At 35.2% G+C, this 22,937-nt stretch overlaps 1 protein-coding gene across 3 annotated transcripts in view; it reads right to left on the bottom strand.

The window, feature by feature from the left end:
• CNTN5 (contactin 5) overlaps positions 1-22,937 on the bottom strand; it is a gene marked incomplete at its 3' end in the record, with an annotated part of 796,845 nt that overhangs the window by 476,938 nt on the left and 296,970 nt on the right. For 2 of the 3 annotated variants that reach the window (XM_079928800.1, XM_079928801.1), the window contains 2 exons: positions 12,878-13,001; positions 12,574-12,749 (listed from right to left, as the gene is read on the bottom strand). The exons of the other annotated variant lie outside the window; for it this stretch is intronic. In XM_079928800.1, the coding sequence (XP_079784926.1) occupies positions 12,574-12,749; positions 12,878-13,001 (300 nt within the window). The remainder of the gene's footprint in view (positions 1-12,573; positions 12,750-12,877; positions 13,002-22,937) is intronic. 3 annotated transcript variants of the gene reach the window in all.

Below are 22,937 nucleotides of genomic sequence, written 5' to 3'. Positions count from 1 at the left end.
GGATTCTTTTTTTTTTAATTTTTTAAAATAAATTTATTTATTTATTTTTGTCTGTGTTGGGTTTTTGTTTCTGTGCGTGGGCTTTCTCTAGTTGCGGCAAGCGGAGCCTACTCTTCTTTGCGGTGTGCAGGCTGCTCATTGTCGTGGCTTCTCGTGTTGTGGAGCACAGGCTCTACACGTGCAGGCTCAGTAGTTGTGCCTCACGGGCTTAGTTGCTCCGCAGCATGTGGGATCTTCCCAGACCAGGGCTGAAACCCGTGTACCCTGCATTGGCAGGCTGATTCTTAACCACTGCGCCACCAGGGAAGCCCAGGAGGGGATTCTTTTTGAGGGTAACAGCCACTGTGGTGCTGGAGGGTGTTCATTAATTCCCTTACTCATTTGACAAACATTCTCTGAGTGTTGACTATGAAATTGCATGTTAGCAGTTGGGTATTAATCTAAAAAAATGAATGAGGCATGAAATCTGCCCTCAATGAATTCACAGTCCTGTAGAATCAATGGTGTGCTCAAGTTTGGAATGGCTTTTGGGAACCAAAGATGATTGTCAGCAATAGTTGCCATGCAATGTATCAAGAAACAAATACAAGAAGGAACATATGTGAGAGAGAGAGAGAAAGAAAGAGAGTGAGAGAGAGAGAGAGAGGTGATTGAACAATAGCCCAGAAGTCAAGGTGAATATCACAAGTAAAAATATGATATCATGAACAAGAATAAAATGTTTTGAACACTGTATATAGTTTAGTATAGCCTGAGAATTAGAAAGAAAGCTGGAAAAGCAGGCAGAATCTAAATAATAAATGGCCTTGTAGTCATTTGTAGGAGTTTGCACTTTATTCTAGAATGGATGGGAAGACTTTAAGCGTTTTAAGAAGAAGGGCAGGCTTATCATATTAGTGTTAGGAGGGTAGGAGGAAAAGTGAAGAAAATAAAGAATAGTAACTTTTTGTCTAAACATGAAAATGTCAGCATAAAATGAGACACATAGATCAATGGAACACAAGAGAGAGCCCAGAAATGAACCCAGACATATATGGTCAATTCATTTATGACAAAGGAGTCAAGAATGTACAATGGGGAAAGGACAGTATCTTCAATAAATGGTGGTGGGAAAACTGGACAGCTACTTGCAAAAGAATGAAACTGGACCACTATCATATACCATTCACAACAACTAACTCCAAATGGATTAAAGACTTGAATATAAGACCTGACACCATGAAAAATCCTAGAAGAAAACATAAACACTATGCTCCTTGACATCAGTTTTGGTCATGATTTTTTGAATCTGATACCAGAAGCAAATGCAACAAAAGCAAAAATGAAGAGTGACACTACATCAAACTAAAAAGCTTCTGCACATCAAAGGAAACAATCAACAAAATGAAAAGGCAACCTACTGAATAAGGGAAAATATTTGCAAATCATATATCTGATAAGGGGTTAATGTTGAAAATATACACAAACCCATACAACTCAATAGCAAAATAATCCCAAACAATCCAATTGAACAATGGACAGATCTGAATAGACATTTTCTCAAAGACATACAGATGGCCAACAGAGACATAAAAGGATGCTCAACATCACTAATCATCAGGGAAATGCAAATCCAAAGCACAATAAGATATTACCTCTCAACTGTTAGAATGGTTATTATCAAAAGGATAAGAACTAACAAGTATTGGCAAGGATGTGGAGGAAAGGAAACACTAATGCCTTGCTGGTGGGAATGTAAATTGGTGTAGTCACTATGGAAAATAGTGTGACGTGCCCTCAATAAAACTGAAATAGAATTATCATATAATCCAGCAATTCCACTTCTAATATTTACCTGAAGAAAATAAAAACACTAACCCGAAAAGGTATCTGCACTTCTATGTTCATTGTAGGATTATTTACAGTAGCCAAGACATGGAAGCAACCTAACTGTCCACTGATGGAAGAATGAATAAAGAAAATATGATGTACATATATAATGGAATATTATTCAGCCATAAAAATTAATGAAGTCTTGCCATTTGTGACAACATGGATGGACTTTGAGGGCATTGTGCTAAATGAAATAAGTCAGACAGGGAAAGACAAATAGCTTATTATGCCACTTATATATGGAATTTTAAACAAAAACTGAGCTCACAGATACAGAGAACAGATTGGTGGTTGCCAAAGGCAGAAGGTGAGGGATAGGTGAAATGGGAAAAGGGGGTCAAAAGGTACAAACTTCCAGTTATAAAATAAATAAGTCATGGGCATGTAATGTACAGCATGGTGACTATAGTTAATAATAGCTTATTGAATATTTGAAAGTTGCTAAGAGAGTAGAACTTAAAGATTCTCATCACACAAAAAAAGGCTTTTTGCAAGTATGTAAGGTGACAGAGGTTAACTAGACTTATTGGGGTGACCAATAAGTATACAACATATACAAATTTTGAATCATGTTGTACACTTGAAACTAATATAATATTATACATCAATTGTACCTTAAATTCAAAAATAAATGAAATTTTAAAATTTTTTTAAAAGAAAGGCAAATAAATACATACATACATATATGTCCATAGAGATAGGCTTAATGGTTTATGAAGTGATTCCCATGACCCAAAAAACTCTGTGCTTGGCCCTTAAGTCCCACAGAATGGACAGAACATAACCTTGGCATAGAAAAATCATCCTCATCCCACTTTAGTGTAAACTTAGACTGTAAGCCCAATAAACATACCTCAGAGATACAATCTTATCAAACTTACAGACTAGCTTAAATGTCCAATGTGTAAGGATATCCTAAACAAAGTTGTGGAAGATGCTTATCATACTTTAATATGAGATCCAACACAGATCATACAGCATCATTTACAGTTGAACAAGACTTTATTGCAATAAGGTGAAGAGGCTTTTAGTTTAAAAAACTCTTGTTTCAGATACGCAAGTAGGCCTGTTAGGATTTATAATGAGAAACCCATGTGGGCTTCCATAATTTTCCCAAACTACTAAATTTTGACTAAAAACAAAAAAGAAAAAAGACATAAAAACACTGCAGAAAGCTCATATAGAAACCAGGACCATGAACTCACAGGTGCAGAGCCCTTCTGAGCAGCACACAGCTAATTATTTGGTCTTGCTTAGGGATTATACGCTTAGTTCCTCTTCTTTACATTCTTTGGGAATGGGAAAAATACCAGTTAAATCTAACTACCATGTGGTTCTTCCACTGAGTGTTACAAAGTTATGATGGTAGTAAAGTTGTTTCTATTTCTCTTGAGATAATAGTTGTGTTTTATTGAAAAAAAAAAAAGTTTTTTTCTAGTCCCACATACATTTACAACATTGAGTATCTTCTGTGTGGCATAATATTTCCCTAGAAGAAAATTAAAATCTAAAGGAAACCTATGCCTTAGTTGGAAAGCAGAAATTCGTTTCACTAATTAGACACTCTCTATTTTGTATTTTCAGCATCTTCCTCTACACTGACTCCCTTCTTTCTACTACCAAATAACACTATGTTTCACTATCATGTCATGTCAGCAAAACTCTGTTAAACATCCTCATTACTGTTACGGTCAAAATCATAACCCACTATAATATCTTATACTTAAATGCCTTCAATTCTGATTTCTGTCTCGATCTTTACTAAAATTGATTTTTAAAAGACTCAAAATCCTAAGGTCTTTTCTGAGTGCTACAACATTTGACATGAATGACAGTTCCTACCTTAAAATTCTGAATATCAGTTCTATTTTACTCTATTTTATTGGTTTCTGCTGCACCTCTCAGATCATTCTTTTCTTATCTTCTTTACTAACTCCTTTCTTTCTATCTTTCACTATCTATCAGAGAAATGTGTATAATCCTAAAGGTTAATCCTTAGTCCTGTTTTCTTCCTAATATAATTTCTCTTGATGAACCATCCCTATGGTTTCATTCAATATGTTCTGTTCCTGTCTGCCTTTCCTGAGAGTTAACTAACATTTTTCAATGTTGGGTATTTTCTTCTGAAAATCAGAATAAAACTAGCTCATCTGAAATCACTTTATTCTGCCAGAAACTGGTTCCTCTTCTCTGTGTGACTTTATTATTGCTCAATTGAATTGATCAAAGCTCAGAATTTTGATATTTTAACTCCTCCATATTTTTTACATTTCCACCCCTTTCTATTCAGCCATTTGCAAATTCTCATTCATTTTGGAGCATCCTACAGATATCTATCATATCCAATACATCAGGGCCTTCAAATCCTTTTTACCTAGGTTATCAAAATGACCTCTTAATTTGGCTTTTCCTACAGAGTTGTCTGCATACACATTTCCAGAGCAACGCCCTGATTCTCTCTGCCCTTTATGTACTTAAAGGGTAAGTTACAAACTTCTGTTTAATTATGGTAAAACATTAGGGATTTATGCAGGGCAATATGGTCATAATTGTGTTTTATATCATTTCAGAAAACAATACAGAGGTATTTTAGTGGGGCTCGGGTAGGGTGGAGAAGGGAGATGTTAAGGATGGGCAGGAGTTCCAAGTAGGCAATTTTTCTTGTAGGTCAAGGGGAGATACTCATTATGGGCTCCTTGACTTCTAGAACAATGCCCGAGAGAGTAGAGATTGAGTAAATGCTCTATGAGTAAAACAACTACAGATATGCTGAACAAAAACTGTATGGTTAAGTACAGTGTAGGGTAGAACAAGGTAGATTATAAGTATGAAATTTGAAGTTAGATATGAATTGGAGCTGCTGTTCTATTTTTTACTAGCTGTGTGACTTTGGGAGAATAACTTGACATTCCTGAGCTTCACTTTTTTTCATTTATAAATTAGGTCAAAAATAGAACTTCCCTCATAAGGTTGATAGGAAGATGAAAGAGGGTGATAATGCATTAAATGCATTTAACAGTTTGCCTGGCTTTTAAGCGTTCAATAGCTATTGCTGCTTATTCCTGTGTTAGTGTTATTAAATTTATGTACATACATACAGACAGACATATACATACATACATATACAAATCTATACATCCACATCTCTATTTGTCTATGTATCTATCCATCCATCTATTGTTATACATGAAGAGTAGCCATGTGTGGAAATGGCAATGAGGTTACGAGAACGCTAGACTGTGTAATACATATTCACTTGGACTTGTCCCTCAATAAAAGATTTTTTGGAGTGAAATAAATTTAGAAAAGACTCATATCTGCCCCTTTGTTTATGCTTCTTGTTGTATATTAGTATCTTTCTATTCATCAGGACTATAGAATGTCCTGAGATGGAACTGCTATTTTATCAAGTAAAAGCGGCACTAGTAGTGAGATTTAAATTCCATTGTACTTTCATGCCATGGGTTTTTTGTGCTGGGAAAAGATCTCTAAAGACACTCTGCTAAGGATTAGGGAACAATGAATTAGGTAAATGGGCTTGGGCATTAAGGGTCAGAGGATTTATATGCTCCCTGAACCTGGTCTTTCTGGGTTACTTCACACAATGTGAGTGAATAACTGCCTTTCTGAATTTCTAAAAACTAGAAGCAGAGCACTGAGATCACTGAGAGGAGCTCTTGTACCCGACGTCAAGCCATTTCACTGTATCTCTCACATGTGGCCAGAGTTATTCATGATTTCCATAAATAATGAAAATATGTGTTTGGATGAACTTTAATAAACACAACTCTTGCAAATTTTTAAATAAAATTAAGAATTAATTATTTGAGGACAATCGGCCACAGATTTCCACTTTGATTCACTCATAACTTTCCTTTAAAGCATAAAATTAAATATTTTTAGATTTTTTTTGATGTGGACCATTTTTAAAGTCTTTATCAAATTTGTTACAATATTGCTTCTGTTTTATGTTTTGGATTTTTGGCCACAAAGCATGTAGGATCTTAGCTCCCTGACCAGGGATCGAACCTGCACCCCCTGCATTGGAAGACAAAGGCTCAACCACTGGTGCCCCAGGGAAGTGCCTATGGATCACCATAAGCAGAGGGTGGTGTAGTCGGCAGGATGTGAAACTATTTTTAATTAAAATTTTTTTCTGTGATCTCAGTCAAAGAATTCATACTATAGTTTGTCAAGGGGTCATATGGTACCATACCCAAGGGGTATATGGTACAGGTACCATATCTATTATGATCAGAATAATTGTCATTTTAAAGGAAAACTTAAACTGTATTCTTTGAGTAATGGTTTTATAAAAGTAAAACAGTGTTACTTTGTTTATAGAAGACAAAATTACAAACTAATAACTTCTCCTGTAATAAAATCAGATAATTTTATAATTAGTAAAATCATCCATGCCAGAGTGACTCATTCAGGTTAATATTCAAATAATTTAATAAATTTATTATGAACTAAACCTCATAGACTAATGGGATAAAGCTTCGAATATACTGTAGAGTTAGTAACTATTCAAATAATTTCATTAGATGTTAAATGCTAGTAAAATGTGATTTTAAAGTCTAGGATCAATTTTACTTTAGGGGAAAAAGTTAAGAAAAAACTAGAGAAGTAATTTTTGAGTTTTATATGAAAATGAAAGGTTGATTTAAACTGCTTAAATACAAAGTCTACAAAACTCATATAATCTCTCAAAGAGTTAAGGGGGTTATTTTAATCAACTGCTTCAAGGAAAACTAATGGAATATTCTGGATCTACATCATCTTAAATGCCCTGAAAAACAATATGTTTGAATTTAGATATGAACTATCAATTTACTGGATGGCATATAAAGATCTTTTTGAAGCAAGAGACAGCATAAGGAGATTTTATTCTTGATTCATTTTATGTTTGACTTGCTGGTATGAATTATTTCTAAAAATCCAAACTTTGGAGAAACTGTTATGAGCCTTAGCTTTCTGAAGGATGTTTGAGAAGTGTGTAGTGTCACATTATCAATTCAAAATTCTCATCAGCATGGTAATAAGCTAATAGAGTGACAAAGTTTTTTATGGTGTATTCTTGCTTGTCACTGAAGAAAAATCACTATACTAGGTGAGGAAATTATACTCATGATGAACATAAGCTACAGGAGTAAAATATACTCTGTCAAAAATAATCTTATTGATAATCAGTAACAATCATTACTAGCAATAATACTCCAACTTTGTGTTTATTTATGTCTTTCTGAACTTAAAAATCAGTTCACAGACATGACTTCTCCACCTCATTAATTTTTACTACACCCTTATGAGATATATATTTATTAATGCTAATGTATATTATTAACATTAACTAAGCTGAGCCATGTTTATAAATATTCATTTAGGAAGAGCTTAAATTGAAAGATCCTCATGGGTAGACATTTATACATGTGAGAGGTGGGTTAAAAGGAGCAGCAGCTGCTCAAATCCATTAGCTGCTCAAATCAAAATTTAAAAAAAAAAAAGATTTTTAAATGAACAAAGTGAATAGCTTCATGATTAAATTCTAGTTACATTTTAAAATTTGGTTTGGTTTTAAGTCAGGCTAATTAAACGTGCTATTGAGTTGATGTAGAGATGTTAAAATCTCTATATAAAGCCTAAGGTGAGAAATTTCTATGAGAATTAAATGTCAAGAAAAATTTTTTTTCTCAAACAAACATCCTTTAAATGTTTGTATTTCTCCTTTTTCTCTGACTACTGGGAGTCCCAAGGAAATATTTGTGTCTTGACCATAATAATTATGAGACATATGGCTTATACTATCTTGACCTCTTATGAAGAAATGTACATTTTTCCTGGTGTTGTATTTACTAATTTACATATTTATCCTTTATGGTATATGATTTTATATGGCAAGTCAAATAAATCATCTTTGGAATGAGGTTAACGTCAAATATATTAGTAAATTACAATAATTATTATATAAATATACACTTGATATGTTGAGTGACAAGTGAATAGGAACAAAACTTCAAAGAAACTAAATTTGTTTTACACTTAGTATACATTAGATATGTCCTTTATTATTGCTACATCAGCAGGTAAAAGTGCCAACACTCATTTCCTAATCACCATTCTCTTCAAAAGCCAGGATCTACGATGATAGTTTCAGTTTTTGATAACAGCCACAGTCATCCATGTCCTGTCTCAAGATTATTTAGAAAATGTAGTTTTCCAGGTCCTAACTATAGATTGTCTAATAAATTTTTTAAATTAAGAGAAAAAGGTATAATAAAAGAGAAAATATGGACTTCCCTGGTGGCGCAGTGGTTGAGAATCTGCCTGCCAGTGCAGGGGACACGGGTTCGAGCCCTGGTCTTGGAAGATCCCACATGCTGCGGAGCAACTAGAAACGTGAGTCACCACTACTGAGCCTGCGCGTCTGGAGCCTGAGCGTCTGGAGCCTGTGCTCCGCCGCAACAAGAGAGGCCGCGATAGTGAGAGGCCCGCGCACTGCGATGAAGAGTGGCCCCCGCTCGCCGCAACTAGAGAAAGCCCGCGCACAGAAATGAAGACCCAACACAGCCAAAAATAAAAAATAAATACATTTATTAAAAATAAAAGAGAAAATATGGTAAGAAAAAAAAAATTACATACCAAAAGTACTATAAATCCCCAAATTCTAGATCTAGAAGGAGACTTAATGTGTCTTAAGCTCTTAAATTTCCATAAGGAAAATTAAGCAAGTGATTTATTAACTAATTTAAACAATGAGAATAAATGCAGAATGATTATATACTTATTTTTTATCCCAGTATTTATTTTTGTTTTACACATAGGTATTAATATATTGATTATAAAATGATGGTTGATGAAGCAAACATAAAAAGATTTTTTTGAAAGATTACAATATAATTATTGTTTGAGAAAGGAATTAAAACAAAATGGGTATGCCATAAAATGAATATAATACATATTTATATAAGGAAAAGACTGAGTACTATTAGAGTTAAATAAGAGGTGTCATCTGTAAAATGTGTTTACATTTAACAGCATAATACTTCATAGGTTGGTTATGAGGATGAAATGAGTTAACATATTTTAAAACACTTAGAACGTTGTCTGCCATAGAAGTAAGCATTAAATAAATATAAACTACTTATATGAACTTGAGACCCTAAAAGTTTTTGTTTTTAAAAATCTTTTTTTTACTAAACTGGTTTGGCAATAATGTCATCCTCCTCAGCACCAGAACTTATTTGGATCAATCTTATATGCACCTCTAACACCTAGATTTTAGTCTCTATAAATAACATTATGCATTACGGTCAACGAAATGTAGCTGAATCTACATGGGGGGTGGACACAAGATCAAGATGTTATTGGAGGAAAGCTAGAATATTTTAAAATATATTTCTGGTTAATAAGAGGACAAAGAAGCTAACATTCAGGGATTCCCAATAGTCAAATTGTGACAATTTATATATGTATATGAATAAGGTAAATCTGCAAAATCTCATGCAACTTTAATGATACTCAAAATTGGAACGTTTAATATGATGCATGTGTGTATATAATATATATAATTTCATACAAAAGGAAGATAATTCTAGTAGGATATATTTAAATTTTATTACTTTTAATAAGTATGGAATTGTTAATATATGAATATCTTGATTCTTCATTTAAATATGTATCTATTTATAAAATATAGATCAGTACTTTTTTCTATGAATATAATCAGGGAAGACACATTTAATGCCTATTTAACATTGTCCAATTAAGTCTTAAAATCACATTATTTTAGGCAAATATGTCATATTTCAAAAGGTGAAAACCTATGTAAAAGCTATAGATTTAAAGTATTATTATTATTATTTAAAGTATTATTATTTAAAGTATTATTTATATAACAAAAATAATGTTCAAATTATAAAAGAGGTCAAGTCTGTTAACAGTCTCACTTTGAAAGGAGCAACCTGAATTCAATTGGTTGATAACTCAGAAACTACTCTGGATTAGGTAATATGATCCTCCTTTCTATTTGATTTTAGATCACAATTGCACTACACAATGTAGAAAACCATAGCTGATAAAATTATTGTGTAATACATGATAAAATTAAGATATAAAGGTAAAAATATTTATATAATAAAATAACTGTAAACTGAGTTCATAAGTTTGTAATCATTTTGATAATTTGTAATTTTGTCTAATTATATAACATTTAAAACATTGAACAGACTTGTATTAGATTTAAATATTTAATTTAATCTCTTAATAATTATCTAAACTTACTAAATATACTTGTTTTGAAATATTAGTTATGTAATACATATTTAAATTTTTGCATAAATAGTGGCTGATGGATATAGATAGTTAATGATTTCAGCTTCAAAATGTATAAAAAGTAATCAGAGTTCCTGTAGCCACAAAAGTCCTTTAGACATTCTATGAAAAACAAATAGTGAGTTCATTCTCTATCTTGGAGGCTGGTCATAGAAAATCATGATGTAAAGGAAAGTTGCCACCAAGTTTGTAGTCTTGCTTTACATTTGTATGCTCTCACTTCCTTTCAGAAGCCCCTTCTTTTCTTTCTCCCCAGCATCCTACCTCATTTTCTCCCCCTAATCATAAAACTACCCTGATTCCTAGAGCATGGGTGACTCCTAGCACCCACGCTCGCACCCAGGTATACTAGAAAGCAAATTGATTGTCTTCATCCTATCTTCTCTATCACCTGTATTTGCATTTTTTTCCCAAATATCACCTGGCAAAAAATAAAACTAAGCCTAACAGACTTAATTTTTATATCATCAACACAGACATAATGGAATCTAGGGGAGCAATTTTGAGGCAGAAGTGGCCTTCCCTATGTAAGTGACTGACTGCTTCAACCAGGCATCTTACAGGCTCTTATGCATACGTATGGCCTCCAGAACACAGCAGTGAGTCAGGTGGGGTGGGGTTGGGGTAAGGCAGAGTAATAAGACACTACCAATGATTGCATATGTCTGTCTACCCATACATTTAAGTTAAAAATAAAGCAAATATTGCTCTAAATTAAGTTCAGGACAGCTTGATGTGGAATAGATAAGATAATTAAGTAGGTAGGTAGGTTGATTGAGAGATAAAGCTTCCCTTGCCTAGTCATTGAACTGTAAATGCTGGTGCCAACTTGCTCACGGTAGGTGGAATTGACTATTTGATAGCTGTGACAGGTCTTTGCAAAAATCTAGAAAGGCACAATCATATAGACATCTAGGATCTTTCAGTAAATAGATTTCTGTTCTGAATAATACAGAAAACTTTGCATATTTTGCCACCACTCTTGATTTGGGAGAAAAACAACTGATCTACAGGCTATTGAGAATTAGCGTACTTGTGTTAGAGAGTATAGACCAAAGAGAAAGGTATAAGCCACTAATACTAGTACATCGTGTTTTCTGGATTTGCTGTATCTGTCTTGAAAAGACTGCTCTATTGAAGAGAGGAGCAATTAGGAGGGTTGTTTATTTGGTTTATTAGGATTTTTTCAATGTACATACTGAAAAGTATTAGGTTCTGTGATACACCACATAATATTTTCAAAAACAAAAGGAGTATAATTAGGTCCCTATCTTGGTATATTTGGTGTATGTAAAGTACCAGTCTAAACTCCTTAGCCAATTATACTTTAAAAGATAATATTTTGATTTTTCTAATACCTAACTCGATGTTCTCGAAACTGAATCCATTATCATTCCTTTATTCTTTCCTTTTCTCCTTCACACTCCTTTAATAGGGTGTCTGGGTTTGGGGTTAATTAGACATAATACATGAAGATTATACAGACAAAAATCAATTATTCCATTCTTCAGGGTGTAATTTTAACTTAAAAATTCTTTTTGTGACAAATTACATAGCCATTATAGTTACATATGAATTATTAGCACAAAGGTCACTGGCCCTTCTATTTCTTAGAGATTATAATCCTCAAGAATTTAATTCAAGTAGGATTACCTACTAAGAAATGATCTCACCCAGTAGCCTATCCTTAATTTGGTGTAAGACCCCATCATAAATGAAATGATTTCAAGAGTTTTAAGAAATCTCTACAGTTAGTTAATTACATGTATGATCTATTTTTTTAAAATGTATATATTCTAGTATACATGAATGATTACATGTGGTGTCTTTTTTCTAATAAAAAAACCTGGGACACTGGGAAGGAAGTTATAATCAGAATCTGAGAGATTAGCATTTCAGAGGCATTTCTTTGGTTACCTGACTACAAGCAGAATTTTTAGTGTATACTATCTTATGTACAGAAGAATCTATAGCAAATAGTGACTATAATAGACAGTGGAAGAATAAAAGCAGTTAAGTGTATATTTTAAAGCAGAGAGAAAAACTTAAAAATCTATTTCTTACTAGATTTCAAAGGATATTTCAATTCTAAAACTTTATCTGCTTTTATGAACAGAATTTTTAACCTCCCCAGACTACTATTTATGTGAAGAGGGCAAACATTTCTGGGAATTTGAAAATATCTCAGGAAGAAACACATTGTTTTCATACTTCTAATCGTTACCAGTTTATACCATGATTTTAAAAGTTGAAGTCATAAGCTATTGCCTCACTAAACTTTAAAGTTTTATATATATGTATATGTATATATATTTACACAAACACACTATATATATGTATATGTGGAAAGAGCAATACTTTACTCACAGGCAAACTGAAGTACAGCTTCTCTACTAAGAATACTTCCAAACGTGTTGGCTGCCAAACACTGATAATGGCCAGAATCCTTTGCTTCACTTGGATTGCTTATAATGAAGGCCCCATCTATCAAACTGTAGCGATAATCACTTTCCAAATCTATTTCTGTTCCATTTCGAAGCCATCTTAGGAAAAATCAGAAGACAAGTACATAAAAATTACTTGAGACATTATAATACTCCCAGGGAGTGTCAGAATCTCATTGAAAGGAATTTTTAAGACTTAAGAAAAATGATTAACATTGAATTTCTACCTGTAATTGGGAACTGGGCTGCCACGAGCTTCACAATTCAGTGCTAGTTTCTTTTCATCAGAATCCGTCGGGAAAATTATATCATCTGGTTCTTGCACAAACACTGGCCCGTAGTCCACACTTTCTGTAAGAACCAAAAGGAAACGAAATTTCTCGAAATATTTTTTCTCCACTATGTTCCTACTCAAAATTCTTGCACTTTCCTCATAATAAACAGGCATATTACCAAAGACAGGTATAGCTAGCAAATTACATTGTTTTAGAAAATTGCAGAGACCTAAATGGATTTTTTCTGTCATTGACCAAGACTGCTTTTAAAAATATGATATATGAAATGAAAAAACACATCTCAAACATAGATGTTGTACATTTTAAAATATATATCTTTGAATTCACCAAAAGAGGAGCTAAGGAGAATAACATTAAACAAAAACATTATTTTAAAATACCCAAATTTTGTAAAAGTCTTAGAATGTTAAAAATAATATTTGATAAAGGAAAATCATGAACTAATATAGTGTTACTACTTGGGTACTACAGACATGAAAATGTTCGTCCTCATGCATTTTTCACATATTCCTTTCTTCACTCATTCAATCAAGGACTTTTAGTGCTTAATGATGCTGGATTGTAAGGGGAAAATGATGTAATGCAAGTACACACATTCTCATGGAATAAATGAGACATGTCCTCAAAATAAGTCAAATAATTGAATAAAGATGACAAAACTGTATACAATTAAATGTTTACCAGCTGGTAGATAAAGTGAATAAGGAAATCAGAAGAGAAGAGGCATAAAAAGGAAGGCAGCTTTTTCCTTAGCTACAACCAAAAAAAATTACATGAAAATAACTAAAATGTATTATTGTATACCAAACTGTATTGCTGTTACTTAAAGTTTTATTTTAAAAGAGGAAAATAAGTGATTTGATAAATAAATAACTTGAGTAAATTATTGTCAAAATATTATACTGCATGTTGTTGCATCATAATGAATTTTTTAAAATTCAGAAAAGCACATGAAACCTTGTCAAAATCTCAGTTAGAATTAAACTGCACAATCAAGTCATGAAAAAAGAATTCCTTCTGGTCTTTACTCATTAAAATACAATTATTTAAATTAATATTATAAATATCTATAATGCATAAGATTAACTTTTAATAAATATATCTTATATTTATATATATATTTTAAAATTCTTGAGCTTTAGAGTCAGACACTTGGGTTTAAATTCTAGTACCATCATTTTCTAGCCTTGAGCCAACTACTTTTACCCTTTGCTGCTTCATTTATTAATTGTGGATAACAATGTCTCCTTACAATATTATTATGAGTATCGATCATTTGTAAATACTTAGTATGTCACAAGTACTCAGTAAATTATAATTAATAAGAATAATAACTAAAGTTTACTTGTGTTATAATTACTATATGTCAGACATTATACTGAATAATTTATATGCAATATATCATGTAACACTCATAACAGCAATGTGACTAGAATTAATTTCCTCGTTTTATTTTTATTTCTTTTATAGAGCAGTGATTTTTAATTTTTCTTTTTAGCAGTAGTGCCCTTTATTTTTTAATTAATTTTTATTGCAGTATTGTTGATTTACAATGTTATGTTAGTTTCAGGTGTACAGCAGAGTGAATCAGTTATACATATACATATATCCACTCTTTTTTAGATTTTTTTTTCCCATATAAGCCATTACAGAATATTGAGTAGAATTCCCCGTGCTATATGGTAGGTATCTCTTAGTTATCTATTTAATTTTCCATTTTGTAGAAGACAAACTGAGGCTGAAATCAATTAAGTAAATTTGTATAGTAAATAAATGATAACTTTGGGACACAAATCCAGGGCTTTGGAATATAGAACCTGATTACCACTACCACTATTGCTACTACTACTATTACTATTATTTATAATAATAATTATTATACATTTAAACAACATTTACAAACACTTTCATATATTATTATTTAATTATCTGAGTTGAGTTTTATTATTATTTGTAATTCAAAGTTGAAAATGCTGAGGTTCTGAGAGGAGACTTCCACAAAATTAGCCACGTAGTAAATAGTTGATTTTAACTAGGTTTCTATGGTTCCAAATCTTATATTCTGAAAATTGTCAAAACAGGACAAGAGAAATAAAGGCTTCCCAGACTGGGGAAAAGCAAAGAGTTAAGAACTGGTAAATCACAGACTGGAAAATAAGGGACTAGTCTGAAAAACATGTATTCTGACTGCCTGTGCTCTGTTAGATATCTTTGTTCATTGTCACTTCAAAAGCATCTTAGTGACTCAGTGAGCCCTCTTCCTCTCTCTCTCTCTGTCTCTGTCTCTGTCTCTGTCTCTCTCTCTCTGTCTCTGTCTCTGTCTCTCTCTCTCCTTCCTCTTTCTCTTGGTTTTCTCTTAGAAATAAAGTTCACTGTAAGGGGTGGAAGAGCCTGGGTCTCTGTAGAGCTTTCCAGTCCCCAGCAAAGAGTAATCAAAGATGATTCTATCTCTGAAGGGATTCGTTTTTAAAATTCCAAACCAACAAGGTATTATTATAGACAAACTCAGACAATTTGATACATACACCTGTAGTAGTAGACTCCATCTATTGATAAAAATGATGCATTGCAGGAGACCTTAAGATGGCAGAGGAGTAAGACGTGGAGATCACCTTCTTCCCTACAAATACATCAAAAATACATCTACATGTGGAACAACTACTACAGAACACCTACTGAATGCTGGCAAAAGACTGCAGACTTCCCAAAAGGCAAGAAAATCTCCACATACCTGGGTAGGGTAAAAGAAAAAAGAAAAAACAGAGACAAAATAAAAAGGATGGGACCTGCACCTCTAGGAGGGAGTTGTGAAGGAGGAAAAGTTTCCACATACTAGGAAGCCCCTTCACTGACAGAGACAGGGGGTGGGTGTGGGGGAAGCTTTGGAGCCACGGAGGATAGCGCAGCAAGAGGGGTGCAGAGGGCAAAGCAGAGAGATTCCCGCACAGAGGAATGGTGCTGACCAGCACTCACCAGCCTGAGAGGCTTGTCTGCTCACCCGCCAAGGTGAGTGGGGGCTGGGAGCTGAGGCTCGGGCTTTGGAGGTCAGACCCCAGGGAGAGGACTAGGGTTGGCTGTGTGAACACAGCCTGAAGGGGGCTAGTGCTCCACAGCTAGCCAGGAGGGAGTCCGGGAAAATCTCTGGACCTGCCTATGAGGCAAGAGACCATTGTTTCAGGGTGAGCAAGGAGAGGGGATTCCTTCCCTGTCTGCCCACAGAAGGCAGGGGACCACCTAAATGAGCGCCAGAGACAGGAGTGAGCCACGGCTATCAACTCAGACAACAGAGAAGGGCATGAAACGCTAATGCTGCTGCTGAAGCCACCAAGAATCCTGGGTGTAAGCACAGGTAACTAGCTACAACCTCCCAGGGGCCTGTGCAGCCCGCCATTGCCAGGGTCCTGTGACCCAGGGACAACTTCCCTGGGAGAACACATGGCATGCCTCAGGCTGTTGCAATGTCACGCCAGCTTCTGCTGCCGCAGTCTCGCCCCACATTCTATTTTTAACTACCGTTCGCCTCCCTTCCCCTTGGCCTGAATTAGCAACAATGCCCTAATCAGCCTCTGCTTTAACAGGAACTGAAGCCTGGGGGCAAGCTACACGAGGGGTGGGGCAAAAAACAAATCTGAACCCCAGGGGCTGTGTGAACAAGGAAGAGAAAGGGAAATTTCTCCGTGCCTCAGGAGCAGCGGATTAAATCCCCACAATCAACTTGGTATACCCTGCATCTGTGGAATACCTGAATAGACAACAAATCAACCCAGAATTGAAGCGGTGGACTTTGGGAGCAACTGTAGACTTGGGGGTTGCTGTCTGTGACTGACTTATTTCTGATTTTTATGTTTATCTTAGTATAGATTTTAGTGCTTGTTATCGTTGGTGGATTTGTGCTTTGGTTTGGTTGCTCTCTTCTTTTTTTCTTATTTTCTATTTTTTTTATTTTAATTATTTTTAAATTTTAATTATTTAATTTTATTTTTCTTTCATTTTTTTCTCACTTTTCTTCTGAGCTGTGTATCTGATAGGGTTTTGGTGCTCTGGCATGGTGTCAAGCCTGAGCCTCTGAGGTGGGAGAGCTGACTTCAGAACATTGGACCAACAGAGACCTCCCAGCCCAACATAATATAAATTGATGAGAGCTCTCCCAGAGATTTCTGTCTCAACACTAAGACCCAGCTCCACCCAAAGGCCAGCAAGCTCCAGTGCTGGATGCCCCATGCCAAACAGCTAGCAAGACAGGAACACAACCCCATCCATTAGAATAAAGGCTGCCTAAAGTCATACTGAGTTCACAGACACCCCAAAACACACCCCCAAATGCAGCCCTGCCCACAGAAAGACAAGATCCCGCTCCACCTACCAGAACACAGGCACAAATCCCCTCCATGAGGAAGCCTACACAAACCACTGAACCAACCTTACCCACTGGGGCAGACACCAAAAACAATGGGAACTAAGAACGTGCAGCCTGCAAAAAGGATACCACAAACACAGTAAGTTAAACAAAATGAGAAGACACAGAAATATATAGCAGATCAAGGAGCAAGGTAAAAACACACCAGAGCAAACAATTGAAGAGGAAATAGGGAGTCTACCAGAAAAATAAATCAGAGTAATGATAGAAAAGATGATCCAAAATCTTGGAAATAGAATGGAGAAAATACAAGAAACGTTTAACAAGACATAGAAGAGCTAAAGAGCAAAGAAACAATGATGAACAACACAATGAATGAAATTAAAAATTCTCTAGAAGGAATCAATAGCAGAATAACTGAAGCAGAAGAATGGATAAGTGACCTGGAAGATAAGGAAATAACTACCACAGAGCAGAATAAAGAAAAAAGAATGAAAAGAATTGAAGCAGTCTCAAAGACTTCTAGGACAACATTACATGCACCAACATTTGAATTATAGGGGTCCCAGAAAAGAAGTGAAAAAGAAATGGTCTGAAAAAATATTTGAAGAGATTATAGTTAAAAACTTCCCTAACATGGGAAAGGAAATAGTCAGTCAAGTCCAGGAAGCACAGAGAGTCCCACACAGGGTAAATCCAAGGAGAAACACACCAAGACACATATTAATCAAACTATCAAAAATTAAATACAAAGAAAAAATATTAAAAGCAGCAAGGGAAAAACAAACAAACAAGGGAATCCTCATATGGTTAACAGCTGATCTTTCAGCAGAAACTCTGCAAGCCAGAAAAGAGTGGCAGGACATATTTAAAGTAATGAAGGGGAAAAACCTACAACCAAGATTACTCTACCCAGCAAGGATCTCATTCAGATTTGATGCAGAAATTAAAACCTTTACAGACAAGCAAAAGTCAAGAGAATTCAGCAACACCAAACGAACTTTACAACAAATGCTAAAGGAACTTATCTAGGCAGGAAACACAAGAGGAGGAAAAGACCCACAATAATAAACCAAAACAATTAAGAAAAGGGTAACAGGAACATAAATATTGATAATTACCTTAAATGTAAATGGATTAAATGCTCCAACCAAAAGACACAGACTGGCTGAATGAATACATAAACAAGACCCATATATATGCTGTCTACAAGAGACCCATTTCAGACCTAGGGACACATACAGACTGAAAGTGAGGGAGTGGAAAAAGATATTCCCTGCAAATGGAAATCAAAAGAAAGCTGGAATAGCAATTCTCATAACAGAGAAAATAGACTTTAAAACAAAGACTGTTAGAAGAGACAAAGAAGGACACTACATAATGATCAAGGGATCAATCCAAAAAGAAGATATAACAATTATAAATATTTATGCACCCAACATAGAAGCACCTCAATACATAAGACAAATGCTAACAGCCATAAAAGGGGAAATCGACAGTAACACAATCATAGTAGGGGACTTACCCCACTTTCACCAATGGACCGATCATCCAAAATGAAAATAAATAAGGAAACACAAGCTTTAAATGACACATTAAACAAGATGGGACTTAATTGATATTTATAGTACATTCCATCCAAAAACAACAGAATACATTTTCTTCTCAAGTGATGATGGAACATTCTCCAGGATAGATCATATCTTGGGTCACAAATCAAGCTTTGGTAAATTTAAGAAAATTGAAATCGTATCAAGTATCTTTTCCAACAACAATGCTATGAGACTAGATATCAATTACAGGAAAAAACTGTAAAAAATACAAACACATGGAGGCTAAAAAATACACTACTAAATAACCAAGAGATCACCGAAGAAGCCAAAGAGGGAATAAAAATATACCTAGAAACAAATGACAATGAAAACATGATGACCCATAACCCATGGGATGCAGGAAAAGCAGTTCTAAGAGGGAAGTTTATAGCAATAAAATCCTACCTCAAGAAACAAGAAACATGTCAAATAAACAACCTAACCTTACACCTAAAGCAATTAGAGAAAGAAGAAGAAGAAGAACAACAACAACAACAAAAAAAAAAACAGAGTTAGCAGAAAGAAAGAAATCATAAAGATCAGATTAGAAATAAATAAAAAAGAAATGAAGGAAACAAGAGCAAATTTCAATAAAACTAAAAGCTGGTTATTTAAGAAAATAAACAAAATTGATAAACCACTAGCCAGACTCATCAAGAGAAAATGGGTGAAGACTCAAATCAACAGAATTAGAAATGAAAAAAGGAGAAGTAACAACTGACACTGCAGAAATGCAAAGAATCATGAGAGACTGCTACATGCAACTATATGCCAATAAAATGGACAACCTGGAAGAAATTGACAAATTCTTAGAAAAGCACAATCTTCTGAGACTGAACAAGGAAAAAAGAGAAAATATAAACAGACAAATCACAAGCACTGAAATTGAAACTGTGATTAAAAATCATCCAACAAACAAAAGCCCAGGACCAGATGGCTTCACAGGTGAATTCTAGCAAACATTTAGAGAAGAGCAAGCACCTATCCTTCTCAAACTCTTCCAAAATATAGCAGAGGGAGGAACACTCCCAACTCATTCTACAAGACCATCATTACCCTGATACCAAAACCAGACAAAGATGTCATAAAAAAAAGAAAACTACAGACCAATATCACTGATGAACATAGATGCAAAAATCCTCAACAAAATACTAGCAAGCATAATCCAACAGCACATTAAAAGGATTACACACCATGATCAAGTGGGGTTTATCCCAGGAACTCAAGGATTCTTCAATATATTCAGATCAATCAATGTAATACACCATATTAACAAACTGAAGTATAAAAACTGTATGATCATCTCAGTAGATGCAGAAAAAGCTTTTGACAAATTCAACACCCATTTATGATAAAAACTCCCAGAAGTAGGGATAGACGTAGCTTACCTCAACATAATAAAGGCCATATATGACAAACACACAGCCAACATTGTTCTCAGTGGTGAAAAACTGAAAGCATTTCCTCTAAAATCAGGAACAAGACAAGGATGCTCACTCTCACCACTATTATTTAACATAGTTTGGGAAGTTTTAAACACAGCAATTAGAGTAGAAAAAGTTGATTTGAAAATGTTGAACCATCCTGTGTCCCTGGGATAAATGTGACTTGATCATGGTGTATGATCCCTGTTAGATATTATCGTATTCAGTTTGCTAATATTTTGTTGAGTATTTTTGTAGGTATATTCATCAAACATATTGGCCTATAATTTTCTTTTTTTGTAGTGTTATTATTGGGTCTTGGTATCAGGGTTGTTGTAACCTCATATGACGAATTTTGGAGTGTTCCATCCTCTTCAGCTTTGGGAATAGTTTGAGAAGGATAGGTATTAGTTCCTCTTTATGTGTCTTGTAGAATTCCCCTGTGAAACCATCCAGTCCTTGATGGTCTTTGTTTGCTGGGAGTTTTTAAATTACAAATTCAATTTCAATATTAGTGATCAGTCTGTTCAAATAGTCTGATTTTCTTGATTCCATCTTGGCAGTTTGTATCTTTCTAAAACTTTGTTCATTTCTTCTAGGTTGTCCAATTTGTGGGCATGTAACTGTTCATAGCATTCTCTTGTGGTTTTTTTGTATCTCTGTGATATCATTTGTCATTTCTCATCTTTCATTTCTATTTTGTTTATTTGGGTCAGAGATCTCTTCAATTGCTTTCATTTTATAAAATTTGTTTTTATTTTTCCTGTTCTATTTGGGTGATTTTCATTATTCTACCTTCCAGATAACTTATTTGTTATTCTGTATCACTTAGTCTGCTATTCATTCCTTCTAAGGTGTTTTATATTTCATATACTGAACTATTTATTTTTGATTGGGTCTTTTTTATATTTTCTAGTTCCTTGTTAAAATGTTCAGTGGTTACATCAATTATTTTTCCTAATTCAGTTAACATTTTTATTACTAATACTTTGAATTCTTTAACTGGTAAATTATTTCTGTTTATTTGTTTTTCAGGGGTATTTTCTTGTTCTTTCAATTGAGAATAGTTCCTCTACCTTTTCATTTTACTTAATTTTCTCTGTCTCTATGAATTTAGGTGAAATAATTACCTACTACAGTCTTGAAGTGCTGTTCTTATGTGGGAACCTCCCTATGCAGACTGTGTATGCCTAATGCCTTTGGTAGGATGACTGGATCTGAAGTGGACTCCAGTCACATCTTTCCTCAAAGTGTGCTGATAGCTGTCACCTTGGTAGGGAGTGGAGCTGGAGGTGGAGGAGCTAAAGGTGGCACTGGGTATGAGACAAGACCTCCTCTCTGATCAGTGGCTATCACCACACTGTCAGGGGTAGGGTCTGATTCCAAGTTACTGGAGCAGAAGCCCTGAGGATCGAGTTCAAAGTGGCTCTGTTCCCTCAGTGTGTATTTTTCTCTCTCCCCACACCAGGGCCTTTGCCCTAGAAGAGGGGAGTGCTGAAGCAAGTGGGGCTCATGTGCAAAAAGAGGTCCATGTGCTGCCTGTGTAGGCGAATGTGGCTCTGCTCAGATGCAACCTTGTGTGCAAGTTCCCTTTGTCTCTCACAGCCAATCATTGCCCCCTGCCTCTGTTTCTCCCATCACCCTCTCACTGTTGTGGAGTCACTTCACAGTGCTGGGAGAACCCACATGGACTCTCAGCACATGTTGGGAGATTAGCTGTAGTGGAGCAGTCACTGTCAGAGATCTAGGCAGCTTTGGGGACACTGCCTGAGGAAATGCCTACTATGACTGCTGCCACCCTCCCTGGGCTCTGCCCTGGGACCAGATAGCTTCTGCATCCCATGGTAGAGTCCTTTCCCCGGTCAAGCTGCTCCAGATCCAGCACTGCACTGTGCCATGGATTAAGTGGGGCCAGAGCATTTACTTGACTTGGGCTGTGGTATGAACCACGAGGTGGTCAGTCATGGGAAACCTGCAGCCACTAGAGCAGGACCCTCTCTGCTCTGCCTTGGGGGCTAGTTAGAATGTGCACACTCTTCACAAGTGGAGTGCAGGCTTTTCCAGACATTCTATCTGATCCAAAGGTCTTCCAACCAGCCAAGGGGGCTTGTCTCCTCTGCGTGGGACTTCAGCACGGAGACACCCAGTCTGTGGCTTGAGCTGCTCACTCCCCAGGGTGGGTGTATACCCGTGTAATCTCCCTTGTCCTCTGAGTCCCTTCCAGGGGCAAAGGTCTTGACCCAATTGCTTGTCTTCCCTTCCTACCCAACTGCATCTGCATCTTTCTTATATCCTTGGTTGTATCAGAGTCTTGCTAGCTTCCAGTTCATTTTCAGTGAGTTCCACACATAGATGTACTTTTTTGTGTATTTGTTGGGGGAGGTAAGCTCCACATATTCTTAATCCACCATCTTTATTTCCCTCCTCATAAATTTCTTTTTTTGGAATATTTCTTCTTCATTTGTTTTATTCTCCTCATACTACTTAAACATATGTTGGCTTTTTAAAAAAATTGTCTGCTCTATCATCTCTCTAACAAGTTTTATATTTTTATTATTTTCCTATTTGTTTGACTTCTAATTTGTTTGCTATGCTCCTATCTTTTCAGTTGCTTCTAT

Source organism: Stenella coeruleoalba, assembly GCF_951394435.1.
Source record: "Stenella coeruleoalba genome assembly, chromosome: 8".
Lineage (NCBI taxonomy): Eukaryota > Metazoa > Chordata > Mammalia > Artiodactyla > Delphinidae > Stenella > Stenella coeruleoalba.
This window is presented reverse-complemented; position numbering and strand designations above follow the sequence as displayed.